The sequence below is a fragment of the Bubalus kerabau genome, chromosome 4 (genome assembly GCF_029407905.1).
Source record: "Bubalus kerabau isolate K-KA32 ecotype Philippines breed swamp buffalo chromosome 4, PCC_UOA_SB_1v2, whole genome shotgun sequence".
In the NCBI taxonomy this organism is placed as follows: domain Eukaryota; kingdom Metazoa; phylum Chordata; class Mammalia; order Artiodactyla; family Bovidae; genus Bubalus; species Bubalus kerabau.
Genome location: NC_073627.1, coordinates 65,782,993 through 65,800,749, shown reverse-complemented (window position 1 = coordinate 65,800,749; position 17,757 = coordinate 65,782,993). Strand labels below are relative to the sequence as shown.

Sequence of the window (17,757 nt, the reverse complement as noted above, 5' to 3'; positions counted from 1 at the left end):
ACAAATTACTCAGAAACTAGGCTTGATTTCATCTTCCAAAACTGTGCACACTGTTTCACCATTTCATTAGCACTAACTGGGGGTGGAAATCCCTGGCAGTCTTAGAAAAAGCTATATAACAACAACAAAAAAAATCCAAAAAGATTTGTTGAGGGAGACCTCAAAAGCTTTTTAATTAGAGAAATCCTTGGGCTAGGAGTTTCTGTCATGCTGTCACCCCCAACGTCCTAATACCAAAGATCACTGAGTCAACTGATCACACTTACAACTTGCATCCATGTGAAGCTTCTTCACACTGCTTCCCTATAAGCATGTAGAAGGCTCTCTTTATTTTGAAATGTAGTCTGAATGTTCAGAAGCTTAAGTGGACAGCCTCCAAATTACAACCAGACTGAGTGTGAAAAGCACATTTATAAGCCGGTCATCTAAACTTCTAATGGGTTTTAATAGGAACTACAGAAATCATATGACTGAAATTATGACTCCTGGGTAACCAATGATATTCTTCCTTTATCCATAACCCCCAAGTGACTGTAAAAATACAATGTATTGGAAATCAGTATTATAACAAAATTATAAAAGCCAAAAGTTAAAAAATTTCTGGGGGAAAAAAAGGAAGTACATAGAATTCCAATTTGAGGAACAGGAATTCCCTGGTTCAATAATTATTGAGTATTTATACGTGCTAGAAAAATAAGAAAACAGAGCTCCTGCCCTTAATTACATAGCATTCCAAATGTAAAGAACTAAAGATCATGGAGCATACAAATATCTCATTATTTGTCAAAAGGACATTTTTAATTCTATCATTATAATTCTATTCTGTATCTGTAAGGTAGCTTGCAAGCTTTTTTTCCTTTTTCTTTTTTCAGGTTTGTCATCTCAACATCTAACACATAGAGTTAAACGTAAAGGTTAGTCATTGGCCAAACCCTGAGTCCTATGGTCCAGTCCAGGCAGACTTATGGCCTGGAGGGCATACTTCAGCAGGGAGCTCCTCTAACTAACTTCTCTCAACATACCTATGACCAGGCATTATTATAACTGGCATTTTACAGATGAAGAACTGAGCTAGAGATAGGGAAACTAAGTCATAATCACTTTGGTTCCAGAACTCTCTCTCTGAAATCCTTCCTTAAATACTATTGCTTAGCACAACAGCTTTGTGAGGGATTTTTCTGATGAAGGCAAAAAACAAAAATCTAATAAAACTGAAGAGGAATGAGTGTTTCCTGCAATGTTGAGAAAAGCTTCACAAGTGTTATAAATGAGGCTTCTGGCACCCCTCAACTCCGCTGACCACCCCTCAAAAGCCCACCTTGAACATCCTGCCTTCTTTGAAGCTTTCCTATCTGTTTCTCCCTCTGTCCTCCTCCACAGCACTCAGAGGATGTCCCTGTTTTAGGACATGACATGAGAAACATTCAGGGGAGATGGGGAGAAGGAAAGAAGGAGAAGCAAGTAGTAGCTAGAGGGCAAGTGGCTTGGAGAAGTTTTTAAACTACTGATGTCTAAAGTCAACAAACCAAAAATGACTGTTGTGTTTTGTGGAACAACAGTAACTGGCATATATGTCCATCACTGAGCCATACAATTATTCACTCAGTCAACACTGAATGACTGCTTACTGTCTTCCAGGAAGTGGAATTTAACAGAAAGAATAAGACTCAGGAGAGAAGTAACCTGAGTTTATGGCATTCAGTCCCTCTCCAACCATTCAACAATCCAGTCAGGTTACCTTTCTTCTTCCATCTTCTTACTATACACATTTCAAACAGAGGAGACTTGAAAGAAGAACAAAATGTACACTAAAGGGGAGCAAAATAAGCTACCCCAAGATGTGCCACTTGGGCATGTGGATTGTTTCAGTTCAGTTCAATTCAGTCGCTCAATCGTGTCCGACTCTTTGTGACCCCATGAATCGCAGTACACCAGGCCTCCCTGTCCATCACCAACTCCTGGAGTTCACCCAAACTCACGTCCATCGAGTCAGTGATGTCATCCAACCATCTCATCTTCTGTCGTCCCCTTCTCCTCCTGCCCCCAATCCCTCCTAGCATCAGAGTCTTTTCCAATGAGTCAACTCTTCGCATGAGGTGGCCAAAGTATTGGAGTTTCAGCTTTAGCATCATTCCTTCCAAAAAAATCCCAGGGCTGATCTCCTTCAGAATGGACTGGTTGGATCGCCTTGCAGTCCAAGGGACTCTCAAGAGTCTTCTCCAACACCACAGTTCAAAAGCATCAATTCTTCAGCACTCAGCCTTCTTCACAGTCCAACTCTCACATCCATACATGACCACAGGAAAAACCATAGCCTTGACTAGACGGACCTTTGCTGGCAAAGTAATGTCTCTGCTTTTGAATATGCTATCTAGGTTGGTCATAACTTTCTTTCCAAGGAGTAAGCGTCTTTTAATTTCATGGCTGCAGTCACCATCTGCAGTGATTTTGGAGCCCGCAAAAATAAAGTCTGATACTGTTTCCACAGTTTCCCCATCTATTTCCCATGAAGTGATGGGACTGGATGCCATGATCTTTGTTTTCTGAATGTTGAGCTTTAAGCCAACTTTTTCACTCTCCTCTTTCACTTTCATCAAGAGGCTTTTGAGTTCCTCTTCACTTTCTGCCATAAGGGTGGTGTCATCTGCATATCTGAGGTTATTGATATTTCTTCTGGCAATCTTGATTCCAGCTTGTGTTTCTTCCAGTCCAGCATTTCTCATGATGTAGTCTGCATATAAGTTAAATAAGCAGGGTGACAATATACAGCCTTGACGTACCCCTTTTCCTATTTGGAACAAGTCTGTTGTTCCATGTCCAGTTCTAACTGTTGCTTCCTGATCTGCAAACAGATTTCTCAAGAGGCAGGTCAGGTGGTCTGGTATTCCTATCTCTTTCAGAATTTTCCACAGTTTATTGTGATCCACACAGTCAAAGGCTTTGGCATAGTCAATGAAGCAGAAATAGATGTTTTTCTGGAACTCTCTTGCTTTTTCCATGATCCAGCGGATGTTGGCAATTTGATCTCTGGTTCCTCTGCCTTTTCTAAAACCAGCTTCAACATCAGGAAGTTCACGGTTCACGTATTGCTGAAGCCTGGCTTGGAGAATTTTGAGCATTACTTTACTAGCATGTGAGATGAGTGCAATTGTGTGGTAGTTTGAGCACTCTTTGGCATTGCCTTTCTTTGGGACTGGAATGAAAACTGACCTTTTCCAGTCCTGTGGCCACTGCTGAGTTTTCAAGCAGAAGGCAATTATGACCCAGGAGACTCAGGCAAAGCTTTTTACCTTTCCCAGAATAGCCCACTGCAGTCCATAAGGTCTAAGAGTCAGACAGGACTGAGGGACTAAACTTAGCTGATAAAAACCTAAAAGAGCTTAGAAAGGAGGCCTATACCAAGAAATACTGGTAAATACTAAAGTTAACTTTTTACATTAGATACTAAATACTAAAGATAACCTTTTGTATTAGAAAGATATTAATAATACTATGATAAAGATACTAAGTACTAAAGATAACTTTTTATATTAGAAAGACTTACCTACATGTAATGGCAAACATTTGATTTGCTCTCCTCATCTTCCTGTGAATTATCTTCCTCCCCTTTGAAGTCCCAGACCCCTATAGTCTTTCTCCTTAGCTCAGGATGGTATATAAGCCTCATCCGCTGACAGTCCTTGAGCCTCTCACATCTTTGTAAGACTCCCACACATATGAAATTAAATTTGTTTTTCTCCTATTAATCTGTCTTTGGTTTTAGTTGCTAAGTCGTGTCTCACTCTTGCAACCCCATGGACTGTAGCCCACCAGGCTCCTCAGATTTCTCCAGGTAATAATACTGGAGTGGGTTGCCATTTTCTTCTCCAGGTTCTCTCCAACTTTATGTCAATTTAATTATTTTGCTCACTCTTCCCTTGTGGCTCAGCTGGTAAAGAATTCACCTGCAATGCGGGAGAACTGGGTTTGATCCCTGGGTTGGGAAGATCCCCTGGAGAAGGGAAAGGTTATCCCACTCCAGTACTCTGGCCTGGAGAATTCAATGGACTGTATAGTCCATGGTGTCGCAAAGAGTTGGACACAACTGAGCGACTTTCACTCCCTTAACTCAAAGAACCTAAAAGGGAAGAAGGGAAAACTTTCCCTGTTCATACCCACATACCCCAAGAGGTTCACACATTGAATACATGACCACAAATGCTCACCTATCATTTTTCCCCCTTGAACCACTTAAGTATTTCTCAGAGTTGTGACATTCTGACCTAAATGGCTTCACACTGCCATCTTTTATAGGTCTTTCTTCTCCTACATAATCACAATGCCAGTATCTTGCCCAAGAAAATTAGAAGTGACTTTCTAATATTCAATTATCCCAAAAAGGTCTCCTATAACTTTTGTTATTGACTCAAAAATTATTTACTGAATGAATGTAGTCCTTTTTCTGTAGTACTACATTCCAAATAAGTGTCTTATTTACATAACCTGCAATACAGTGACAATGAATTAACATAACTGAGGTTCAATCACCTCTCCAATTCTAATTAGGTGCACAGAGATCTATGATTGCAGCAACTGTTTACTGTTTATGGTTCCTTAAGAGATCAGCTAACAAGAAACAAATCAGACCACATTTAAAAAAACTTTGTAAGTGACAACTCACATATCCTGCCAATCTTTCAACACTAAAACCAAAGGATAAATCAGTAGCAATTTCTATCTTGCTATTTTTAGTTTCTCACAAGACTTTTTTATTTCAACTGTTTTGGATTTTCTTTACATAATTAACACTATTTTAATAAAAGCTCACTTTCTAGTAAATTTTTAGTAGAATGTTTATTATTTCTCTGGTTAAAAAACAATCTATTATCTTACCCATCCATAAGCAGTACTTCGCTCATGCTCCTGAGTGACATCGGCTACATAGGCAAATATCACAGAGAATGTGACTGAGAAGACTCCAGATATGGAAATCATTGCAAAATACCACCTATAAAAAAATTATTTTAAGCATTCATGAGAGAAGTAGTGTATATACACTTTTATAATCAAACCAAAGATATCATGTAAAGGTTATAAACCAAAATATAAACTGTAAAAATACATGTATATTTAAAGATATAAAGGACAACTAATAAAATTATAATCAAGATGGAGAGGAAGTAGAAACATACCAATATTGTCATTGCTCAAGGGGTGTCAGTACATGCAGTTTAAAAAAATGAAAAAGTAGGAGTATGCAGTAAAGTTAGTTTTAATGATAGCCAGAACAGAAATGAAAACTTTCTAAATTTCTGAGTTTTAGCTGAGAAAAATACATATACACAAAAGCAGGAAGCATTTAAAAAATTAATATAAGACAAAAAATTTCTACCATATAAAATAGATGCCTAACAAAAATCTAGTTAAAATATTAGCCAACAGAATCTCATAAAACAAAAAGTAGTGTTTTAATTCTAGGATGTAATGATGTTTCAATATTAGAAATCTATTAATATAATTAATCATGTAATAGATTTAAGGAGAAAATTCAAATCATCTCCACTGATACTAATGGCATCAAAACTTGATATTCCCTTGATTTTAAAAAAGAAAATCTCTAAACAAAATAGGAACTAGTATTTTTCAACCCAAAAGCTAGTTTGATACTCAACGATAAAGCATAAAATTTCCTTCATATACATGAGGAAGATAGGTCCATAATCATCACTTTTATTTAACAATAATAAAAGATTTTTATTTTATGCATTAATCAATACAAGCAATAGAAGCAGCTACATGACAACTAGAAGAGAAGAGGTAAAATCATTTTAAGATTCTAAATAAAAAAACTGTAAGATATTGAGAGGACATTGAAAAAACAAAAACCTAATGCATCAGAAAAGCAGGACTTGTTCTTGAACAGAATCAATACCAAAAAATATTTTTAAAAAATCTATCTGGTAGGAACCAAAATGATTCCTTATAGGTACCCAACACATTTAGAACATGACAAATATTGACATAAAATTCCTATCAGATAACCAAATGAGAGTATTCACATTTAGTATCCCCCAAATCTATCAGTTGCATTTAAACCCTAAATGAACGAAACACAAAAGACCTTTCCACTCTAAACTGTGTTATTCACATAGGAATAGCATCTCAGCAACAGGAATTCTGACCAAAATATCATTCTTCGGGCTCCAGAAAAACTAAGTTACAGCTCAGGTACAAATTTCAACACATTTTTATTAACTAAATGACTTTGGTTATTACATGCTAATTATTCTCTTCCTATTTATCATGAAAAAATAAGATCAAATTAAAATTCACGTTATGATTTAGAATAGGCTGCTGGACATACTACAGTACACACTAAAGTGACTCCTGCCCCCTTTTAAAAAATTAATTTATTTTTGTCTGCACTGGGTCTTTGTTGCTGGATGCAGGCTTTTACAAGTTGTGGTGGGTGGGCTTCTCATTGCGGTGGCTTATTGTGGGGCACCAGCTCTATGGCATGCAGGCTTCAATAGTTGTGGCACACTGGCCTACTTGCCCAGTGGCATGTGGAATCTTCCTGGGCCAGGGATTGAACTCGTGTCCCATGCATTGGCAGGCAGAATTCCAACTGGACCATCAGGAAAGTTGGACTCTTGACTTTTGATGTAAACTATGATCATGTCAAGTGCCCTAGAACAGGGGTCTTCAACCCCCAGGCAGCAGACTGTGGCCTGTTAGGAAGCGGGCCACCCAGTGAGAGGTGAGCAAGAGAAGCTTCACCTGCTGTTCCCCATGGCTCCCCACTGCTTGCATTACAACCGGAAACACACAACCACTCCTCCTTGTCTATGAAAAAATTGTCTTCCATGAAACTGGTCCATGGTGCCAAAAACCTGGGGGATTGCTGCATAAACTGACAAAAACAACACATCTGCAAAGTCAAATGAGCCACAACTGAGTGAGTACAGAGACTGCCTGCCCACTCCTGGGACCCAATCATGTAACTTACCTCATGACAAAAACAACTGCCCTCAGAGACATCTTTTATTTCTATTTCTTCACCTAAGTAACTATCTTAGACTTAATTTCATGTCCTCATTTATAAAATGGGCATGATGGCAACTGCCTACTTGTTTTCAGTATTAGCAAAGAGTTCAAATGAAAATACAGGTACAATTGCTCTGCAAAGGTTGAAAAGTGCACTGTAGATGTATTGTCCATATGTGACCCCAAACAGACAGTCATGATGGAGGGCCTAGTCACTCACCATGGACTGATTCTCATCAGTGGAATTGGGAAGCAGGTGAAGAAGACAGTGCCAAGAAGAAAAGGCTTCCTTCCCCACACATCAGACAGTGCACCTATGAGTGGGGCACTCAAAAAAGAGAGCAGACCCTGGAGAAGAAAGCAGAAGCAAGGGTCAAATTTATAATGTGATTCCCCCAATTACTTATAATTTTCATTTTCTAAATGAATTTCTAAATGCTCTAATTCATTTTAGTGGCTCTGAAACAGAATAATTTGTAACATTAAATAAAACCTGTTTTTTTAAAAAAATTCTAACAAAATTTGTAAGCATGCTATTTGAGAGGGAAGAAAAGGATAAAAGCTTGTTTTCTGGGTGAAAATGGAAAAGTGAAGTGATATGAAATATATATACTCACAGCTGGCCCTTAATGTGAACACACACCAAAGGTATGGGAAGAAGCCAGACACTTAATTCATTTTATAAATACATACAGCATATCTATTACGTGTAAAGCTCTGAATTAAGTGGTGAAATGAAGACACTCAGATGAATACATACCTTCTGCTCTCAAAGGGCTTGTAAGCTAATAAGAATAAACAGGATGAATGTGCATATACTAAATGTCCATAAAAGAAGTAGATTCTATTTGTCTGATGAATTTAGGATAGAGATAATGAAAAGTTGCACAAGAGTTGAGGCTAAAGGGAGGCAAGAGCACCATCACACATAAGCAAAGAAAGTGAAAAAAAACCCTCACATTTATCACTTCCTCATTATTTGCTAGTCACTCTGCTGGCTGACCACTTCCATATCAATTTCTTTTTTGATGTCAGGGCCCTTGGTGGCCACAGGCCTGCCTCTCAGACTTTGTTGGTGCCACTGTCCTCCTTTAGATGCTCTGCCTATATGCATGGCCACCACCACCTACATTATGAATAGCTTTCCAACCTCTCTTCTGAGTTCTGTGTCTACAGTCAAATAGACTTTCCTACTTGGACATTTAACATGAACACTGTTCCCTATAAATCTGACCGAACACCCACACTTCCCATCTTGGCTAAGAAGCTGTCCAAAGCTTCCCCATCATTCCTTCACTCCCCAAGGTGATTTTCCAGACCATTCTCTTATAATGACTTCTCTCGGTCTATCCCCCGCTGTGATGCATTTCAACATTTCTTGCCTGGATTTAAATAAAATAATCTTCTAACTGTTCCCTGCCCTTGGTTCTACTTCCTTTCAATCTGTCTTCCACATAACCCCAAGAGAAACCTTGATGAGCTGCAGACTTCAGTTCTTTGATCCCTTGTTTAAAATCTCAACCGTGCAGAATTGAAATTCTTCAAGTGTCTGAACTCTGCTTTTAAATACTAAAACTGAGTGGTGGGAAACCAAGATAGATGAGATAAGAGTGGGGAGATGTTGATAAATAATGAAACTAGGTGATGAGTACATGGGTGTTTATTACCTTATTCTCTCCTTTTGTATATCTGAATTTTCATAGTACATTAAAAAAAAAAAATCTTCAGCACAGCCTACAGATAGAGCCCTCCAAAATCTAGTATCTAGCATGCATCCTACGCTTTGGCTATATGCAATACTTCTTAGTTTTCTCAACATACTACATTCCTTTGTGCAAATGGGCATTTGCAAGGTCCTTGCTGTGCTTGTAGGCATTTTCCACACTTGGACCTGGTAAACTACTAGTCATTCTTTTCAACTCTGGGCCAGGAGTACCTCTTCCTCTATTTTCTTAGCTACTCAAATAGAATTAATCACACTGGTTTCTGAGGGGTACAAAACAAATAACTCCTGTCCCCACCCTGGCACATATCTCTTCTATTATAATACTCTATTACAATTACTTGTTATTTGTCTATCTTCTTTATTAGATTAGAAATTGAGATTAAGGTCAGAGGAATGATTTTCTTTCATCTCTGTACCCTTGGTAACTACCATACAGTCTGATGATAAAGGCTTGCAAAGAGGTTTGGTAAGCTGAAGAGAACTCTTATGAGGCAATCAACTCATGTTTGTAAGGCTAAAGAGAAAGAACAGGATTCTAATTCCCTATCAGCCACTAGTAAACCCAGAGACAATGGACCAGGAGACGGGTAAACTGAAGCAAGGGGAGGTAAGACTAAGACTAAGTGGAGGGGAGGTAAGCTTAGGAGAAAAGCATTGGACTCCTCTGAAATAAAATATTAATCTATGCCTATCCTTGGAGGAAAAGCTATGACAAAACTAGACAGCATATTAAAAAGCAGAGACATTACTTTGCCAACAAAGGTCCTTACAGTCAAAGCTATGGTTTTTCCAGTAGTCATGTATGGATGTGAGAGTTGGACTATAAAGAAGGCTGAGTGCTGACGAACTGATGCTTTTGAACCGTGGTGTTGGAGAAGACTCTTGAGAGTCCCTTGGACTGCAAGGAGATCAAACCGATCAATCCTAAAGGAAATCAATCCTGAATATTCAATGGAGGAACTGATGCTGAAGCTGAAGCTCCAATACTTTGGTCACCTGATGGGAAGAGCTGACTCATTAGAAAAGACCCTGATGCTGGGAAAGATTGAAGGTGGGAGGAGAAGGGGATGGCAGAGGACTAGACAGTTGGATGATACCACTGACTCAATGTGCCGGGAGCCAGCGTGAGGAACTCCGCCCGTGGCAAAGGTCATGAGGAAGGAGGCTCAGCATACGCAAAGGCGGGATCGAGCCTCAGGAGTCCCCCTGGAAATTCTCGAGCATCTACCCCCAAACTAGAGTCTGCCTACTTTCTGCTTTGTGCTTTCACCTACACCTCTGACTTTACGGGAGGGTGGGGGGCGGGGGTGGGGGCGGCTGTCCCCCACTACCTCTCTCTGAAAAAAGAGTTAACTTATAGCTCCAGTTAATAAAATTCCTGGGTGTGACAGCGTTTCAACCTACAAACTCCTTTGGAAATCCTCTAGCCTGCCTGAATAGGTTTTTCCAGCCACATGTGATTGTTCAGAGCCTCCCAACTGTGAGAGGCAGGAGATGCTCTAAACTGTCTAAACACAGATTCCTTTGAGTAGTTAAAAGATTGATTAGAAATTGTATTGGTGAAGGGTTTTTCACTTGTTGGGCCAATGTTTTCTGCTAAGTCTCCATACCCCTTACCTACTGTGTCCTTGGCAGTGTATTGATTAATATAATTGGTGTAAGTAGTAGCTTTAATGTTTGTAACCTTGGCCCCTTGAGTTAATTCTTTTTTGTTGTAGCTCACCACACCTTTGCCCTATAGGAATGAACTTTAATGCTTTTGGAGGGTGGCGCCTGACTTATCACCTTTAGAAAAAAATAAGTTTTCTGAAGAAAGGGTCTTAAAATGTTAACAGGCCTCCAGGCCAGAAGATGATGTAAATCACCTGAACTTTTGCATATGATAAGTTTGAAAGCCTGGCTTCGATTAGGATCAGGAACTGCTGTCCTTGCATGACTCCCACCCCTTCCCCCATTATCCTCTATGCACAACTTAAGGTATAAAAACTACTTTGGAAAATAAAGTGCGGGCCTTGTTCACCAAAACTTGGTCTCCCCATGTCTCTCGCTCTCTCAAATTCTGGCTGAGTCTCCATCTGGAGCGTGGAACCCGCCATTCTTACTAATTATGCCTGGGCTTCTAAGATCCGACCGGGGAGGCCTCAGTGTCTCCTCTCCTTCGGGAGAACGGAAGGACGCCTGCAGCCTACGTAAATGGTGCAAACTTCTTGTCTTGAAGTTTTATTGGTCTCCCTTGTAAACCAAGCTACTCAGCCTCTTTTCTCCACTGAATTTTCCTACTGAGCTATCCTCATTCTATTACTCTTTATATCTTTGATAAATATTTAAATAAATAGGTTGCCGATGCTGTCTCTCCTTCGAATACCCTGGATCAGCTGGGGCTGGACCCCGGCATCTTTATACAAATATTCCATTGGTCTTATTTCTCTGGAGAACTCTAACACAACTTATTGCTAGTCATATAACAATGTCTGCCATATATTTCAATTTCATAAAGATCAAAATTGCTAGTGAAAAAATTTTTGAGTAGGACTTTGAAGACCTGAGACATATGATTAAGTATGAGTTTTTCCCTTTATAACTGTTAAGATGAACAGGTACTAAATTAATAATCATTAAAATGAGAGGATTAACATAAAATAAATTTCATTATTGAAAAATTAAGAATTGAACCATCTTTACTAGAAAAATAAAGAACTTGAAGGCACTTCATAAAAGTAGCCAGCAAATAATGTAAAAATACCTAACTTCACTTGTAATCAAAGAAATACAATTAAAATTACAGTGAGACATCATTCTCAAGCTATCAAATTGGTAAAGATCTGAAAAGTAATACTTGTATTAGAGCATGGTGAAACAGATATACATACTGCTGATGGGTGTGTGAAACGGCACAATTGCTCTAGGAGATAATGTGGTACTATATATTCAAGATTTCTTAAAATGCTCACACTTTTCTACTCACTAGTTATAATTTTACAACTCTATTTCTAAGGAAACAAAAAAAATATATAAAGATTTATTTTAAAAATTTACTCAGAATTATCTTCAATAGTGTGCAATTAGAAAGCACTTATACAGGGAAATGGATAAATAAATTATTCATACAATGGAGTATCATATAACCATTGCAGACAATACACGTAGTTTTTACTTTGCATGGTAGTATAGAACTGAAAGAAATGACTGCAAGCTGAAACCATGAAGTTATTTTAATCAATGGGAAAAACTGATTTATTCTTTGACTTTCAGAAATTTTTGTCAGAACACGGAAAACTCTTTTACTATCACTTATAAATGTCTAGTGAAATGAAAGAAATAGAAAAACTAGTATTTATTTAGTGCACTGTAATTTAAAGCATTAATAATTAAAATGTTCTTTGTAAAAAAAAACATTAAGAGTCATAAGACTTGTGCTTGTCTTTTTTCAAAGTCTTATATGATGCACATATCTTCTATGAACTGGAAAACTGTCATATGCCTTTCTAGGTTTGGATCAGATTCCAACATATCACTGGATCAAAGAGGCAACACAACACAAGTTTTGCTTTACACGCATGAACTAAGAAATGCACAGTGACCAGGTCACCAACACTTTGAAATGTCACAACAGGTTATGATGTGCATCTGTTATTGACATAGTGTTTTTTGGACTGAGGAGTTAGCCATTATTTATATTTTATGCAACTACTCACAGTTAATACACATGGTAGTGGAAATCTGAATTGTGTGTTGGGAGACTCATGCTATTCAACTGAACTGTGGCAACTGAAATTTGTGTGTACTACAACATGCAAAGAGAGGGCTGCTTGTACTTCATGTAGTTTTAATGTCATGGGGAAATTAGTAAGGTATAATTAACAAATGCTGATATAAGGGAAAAAGAAACATAGTTACGGTCTCTAAGTAAGGTGGATCTTGACTTTATCAAAAGGACTAGAAAAAAGACTGGAAGAACTTTTAATTCAACAATATTTGTTGTTGTTTAGTCGCTAAGTTGTGCCCAACTCTTTGGTGACCCCATGGACTGTGGCCCGCCATGCTCCTCTGCCCACGGGATTCTCCAGGCAAGAATACTGGAGTGTGTTGCCATTTCTTTCTTCAGGGGATCTTATAGACCCAGGGATCAAACCCACATCTCCTGCACTGGCAGGTGGACTCTTTACCATCTGAGCCACCAGGGAAGTTGAGTGCTAAGAACTATGCTGGGGATAGCAGTGAGCAAAGTGGACAAAAATCCACGTCTTTAAGAAACTTTCAGTCTAAAAGAGGAGGAGTGAGGAGAACACAATAACAAGATAAAGATAAAAGCAAAATATACAGCATGTCAAAGGAGAGATAATGCTTTGGAGAAAAAGCAGAGAAAGAGGATTAAGAGTGATGAGAACTGGATACATTACTCAAGATGGCAGTCAGTGAAGCCTTCACTGAAAAAATAACATCCAGGTGAGGAGCTGAGGGTTAGGGAGTAAAGCCTGTCAAAACCTGGGAAAAGCAAGCAGAAAAAAACAGTACCTGCAGAGCCCTCAGGCAGAAATAGGCTGAGGAAGTTGTGGCTGCAGCAAGGTCAGTAGGAAGTGGAACAGAGTAGAAGGATGCTGTCAAGAGAAAATGGGGGTTTGGGTTGGGTTGGTTAAGAAGAGTGCCACAGGGGATTCCCAGAGGTCCAGTGGTTAAGACCCTGTGCCTCCAATACAGGGGACAAAGGTTCAATCCTTGGTCAGGAAAATAAGATTGCACATGCTGCTTGGCACAGCATATATAAGAGAGGAAGAAGAATGCCACAAACTGGTTTATATTTTATCATGATCTCTACTAAAGGGCTTCCCTGGTAGCTCAGTTGGTAAAGAATACATGTGCAATGAAGGAGACCCTGGTTTGATTCCTGGGTTGGGAAGTTCCCCTGGAGAAGAGACAGGCTACCCATTCCAGTATTCTTGTACTTCCCTTGTGGCTCAGATGGTAGAGTCCACCTGCAATGCAGGAAACATGGGTTTGATCCCTGGGTCAGGAACATCCTCTGGAGGAGGGCATGGCTACCCAATCCAGTATTCTTGTCTGGAGAATCCCATGGACAGAGGAGACTGGTGGGCTACAGTCCATCAGGCTGCAAAGAGTCAGACACAACTGAGCCACTAAGCACAGTACACACAGCACTGAAAGGGGAACAAGTAGAGTTTTGATGATGGTTCTGTTTTGAAGTAGAATAACAGAATTTGCTGATGGTGGGTTTGGGATATGTATGGAAGAAAAAGAAGACTGATTCTAAGAATTTTGGCATAAGCAAGAATGGCATGACAAGTAACTAATATGAGGAAGACTAATGAGTTGGTCAGGCTGGAGGGGAAGACCAGGAACTTAGTTTTGGAGCTGTTAACTTTCAAATACTTATTATGCAAGGAAGTAGAGATGTCAATTAGGCAACTGAATATACAAAGTCTAAAGTTCCAGCCCAAGGTCTAGGAAGATACTTATTTGAGAGTTTAAAGTCTTAACTCTGATGACATCATTAAAGGAGTTAAGTATAGAAAGAAAGAAGAAATTGTCCCTGGCTTGAGCCACTTATTTTTCAGAAGTCTAGGAGATGAGGAACATAAATTACTTGTCAGAAACAGGGTTAAGAAAGAAATTAATTTGAAAACACAATTTTTAGAAACTCAAATTACTGTATGACCCAGAAATTCTACTCTTAACAATGTACCTATGATAAAGAGAAAACAATGTCCATATCAAAACTTGTATACAAATGTTCACAGCAGCATTATTCACAATAATATAAAAAATCAGAAATAACCCCGAATGTCTATCAACTGATAAATGGATAAACTGGTATGGATACAGAGTGAAATATTGTTTGGCTGTAAAAAGAATAAAGTACTAATAAGTACTATGGGTGAAATTTGAAAACACCATAAGAAAAGAAGTCAGTAATAAAAGACCATACTGTATATTCCATTTATGTGAAATGTCCAGAATAGACAAACCAATAGAGACAGAAAGTAGATTTGTGCTTGAGGTTAGGGAGGAATGAGGAGTACAGGATTTATTTTTGGAGCAATGAAAATGTGATAAAATTGACTGTGTTGATGGCTGCACAACCCTGAGTATAATGAAAAAACCATACATACACTTTAAACGGATGACTTGCATGGCAGGTGAATTATATCTCAACAAAGCTGCTGCAATAACCAAAACCACAAACAACCCACCCCCTGCCCAACTGGAGAATTAATTCACAAACCAGAACTGGTTACTCTTGTATACTTTATTGGTGCTCACCCCAAATCTAAAACTTCTCTTCCATGCATTATGATAGTAAACTTACAAAGTGGAAGTTAACTGTAGAAAATCTACAAAGATGAACAAAATATATAAGGAAGAAAATTAAAAATCATCCATAAACCTACATCCTTTCAAACTTCAGGTGATTCCTTTTTAATCATTTCCCCGCCTGCTTACTTACATTTATTTTGGTCAAAATAAAACTGAAATCATATTATATTACATTATATGTCTATACCACACGTATCTATTCTAATTTCAAGGAATTTAAAAAGTTTCTACATGTTTACTATTACAAACAGTCCTTTAGCCGAATCTTTGAATAACTCAATTTGAGAAGAACAAATTTCTAGAAATGCAATTACTTTGTTAAAATATGTGAATATTTTTTTTAACTCTAAAAATACTGCCTTCCAGAAAAGCTATATCAATTTATCCTCTCATCAACAGTACGAGGGGACACAATTTACCACAAATTGAACTAGTTCTTGTCAGTTTAAAATTTTTTACCAATGTGCGTGAAAAAATATTATCTTATTTAATTTGGGACTCATTTCTTAATAGTGATAAACTTATTTTCACATTGTTATCTTTTGTAAACTGCCAGCTTACATCCTTCTTTGCCCTTCTGGGATATTAGTCATTTTCCTACAGTTTTACTTTGAGAATGCTTTTATGTATTCCTCTTTCTATCATAAATAACATTCTGTCATTTGTATTTTAAGTTTGATGATGGTGGCTTTGACTTACTAAAATTTAAAGATTGATGTAAATGACTCAATCTTTTCATTTATGAATAATTCTTACTCTAAAAAGGAAAATCTTTCCCCAGACTGGTGAGTAAAATGGTCATCAGGCTTTCCTTCTAACAGTTTCTGTTATTTTTCTTTGCAATATTTACTAAGTATTTAACACATGAATGTAGAGTGCTAATAGTTTTACATATACTAGCTCATTGAATCCTCATAATCACCCTACAAGAGATCTTTTATCTTTCTCATAGCTTTCCAATGAAGGGAAGATTGCATTATATGACTAAGGTAACCATTAATAAGATGCAGAACAGAAATTTAAAGCTAAAGCAATATAAAGCCATACCTATTCCACTGTGCTCATATCCATATTAAGACATTTTAATAGAGCTATGCTTGGCTGTAGGGTTCTCTCATATCCTCATCTGAGAAACAATGACCAGTTACTAAAACATGTAACTCCTTAAGTTCAATAGATTGAAGTTCAATAGTTGCTGAAGTTAAATAAGTCCTGGTCCTTGAATCAACTTAAATACTTTTTGTTCTGTGTTTTTACAACAATATTGTGGGTATCTCTAAGTGAAAGTATGATAAGCTCACCACTTGGCTTTCGGACACAGACCAAGTTGGTTTTATTCTGTAGAACCAGACTAAAATAGATTTTATTAGCTCCACATGATAAAAGAAAAAAATCTACAGAGTAACTTACAAAGAATCCACTATAATGATAAACTTATGTAGTATTTGTAATCAATGCCCTCTCTCATTTAGTTTTTCTTTTGATCATGTAGATAAAACTGCTCACAAACTAGTGCTAAAATAAAAACACACCAGATTCTTGATAATATTCCTCCTCTCAATGAATATTAAAAATGTCTTATTTTACTTTATTTAAATTGTCCTGTTTTACTTATATTATTATTGTAAGCATTCTCAAATTCTTTTTGAAAACAGGCAAAGAATAAATAGTATTTATTACAATTAATATTGCTCAAGGCATTCCTCTGACTGAATTTAGCAAAGTACTATGGTATAATTTTAAGTGTGCTTTTCAACACAACATAAAATTATGTAGACTGATATTACCTAAGTTGAAAAGAACAAATTAGATGCTGAACACATATACTTTACTACAAATTGGGACTGGAACACAGCATTATATTTTAACCCCTTATTTATAAGCTTTTCTGACAAATATCACATTAAAATTTAAACAATGAATTAAGGCTAATTATGTCGAATGGTTGAGAGCTCAGAAAATTGTGTCTAGAACACCAGCCTTGCCATAAGACTTTACATCCAACTAAATCTTGATGACTCCTTCTTCAATCTCTCTCTGAAAAGAAGACATTAATACTTGACTGATTTTTAAGACTGATTTTATTTTGTTAATAGAGGAATTAAAAGTTCACACAATTCTACCTTTCTGTACATGTTAATTCTGCTCTGTACATGTTAATAAAAATAAAGCAGTGCCTTATGGATTTGGATTGTATTTTGACTTTGATAATTCAACTAAAAATTTGACTTACAAGATTTACAAATGGTAATAGTTTTCCAGGGTCCTATTTAAACTTCCAGAGTTAAGCTATCAAGGATTCCTGGCTTTGGTTTGTTGTGGACCAAACAAAAATTGTTCTTACCTTTACACCCTGAATGAGACCATTCATGAGGAATGTGTGTTGAGGAAATGTTTCATGTAGAACCTACAAAAAGCAAACAAACATCAAGAAAAATTCTGAAGTAAATGAAAGGGAAAGATTTCTGACTCTTGTTAATGGCAGACTAGGTAACTAAACCCTGGAATGAAAAATATTAAGGAATAATGAAATATGGAAAATATCTTAAAAGTATGAAAAGGTAACAAGATAATGAGGCAGAAATCTAAATAAAGAACCTAAAAAGGTATGTCCAGGATTCAGCTGCCTTTGCTACAAAAGCACAAACAATTCAAAGGATGTACTGCAAAGA

The 17,757-nt window shown here is 37.4% G+C and overlaps 1 protein-coding gene across 5 annotated transcripts in view; it reads right to left on the bottom strand.

The window, feature by feature from the left end:
• Window positions 1-17,757, bottom strand: part of MFSD14B (major facilitator superfamily domain containing 14B) — a 117,161-nt gene that overhangs the window by 20,450 nt on the left and 78,954 nt on the right. For 4 of the 5 annotated variants that reach the window (XM_055577602.1, XM_055577604.1, XM_055577605.1 and 1 more), the window contains 3 exons: window positions 17,430-17,492; window positions 7,247-7,374; window positions 4,873-4,987 (listed from right to left, as the gene is read on the bottom strand). In XM_055577602.1, the coding sequence (XP_055433577.1) occupies window positions 4,873-4,987; window positions 7,247-7,374; window positions 17,430-17,492 (306 nt within the window). The remainder of the gene's footprint in view (window positions 1-4,872; window positions 4,988-7,246; window positions 7,375-17,429; window positions 17,493-17,757) is intronic. The other variant, XM_055577603.1, reaches the window with a different exon arrangement.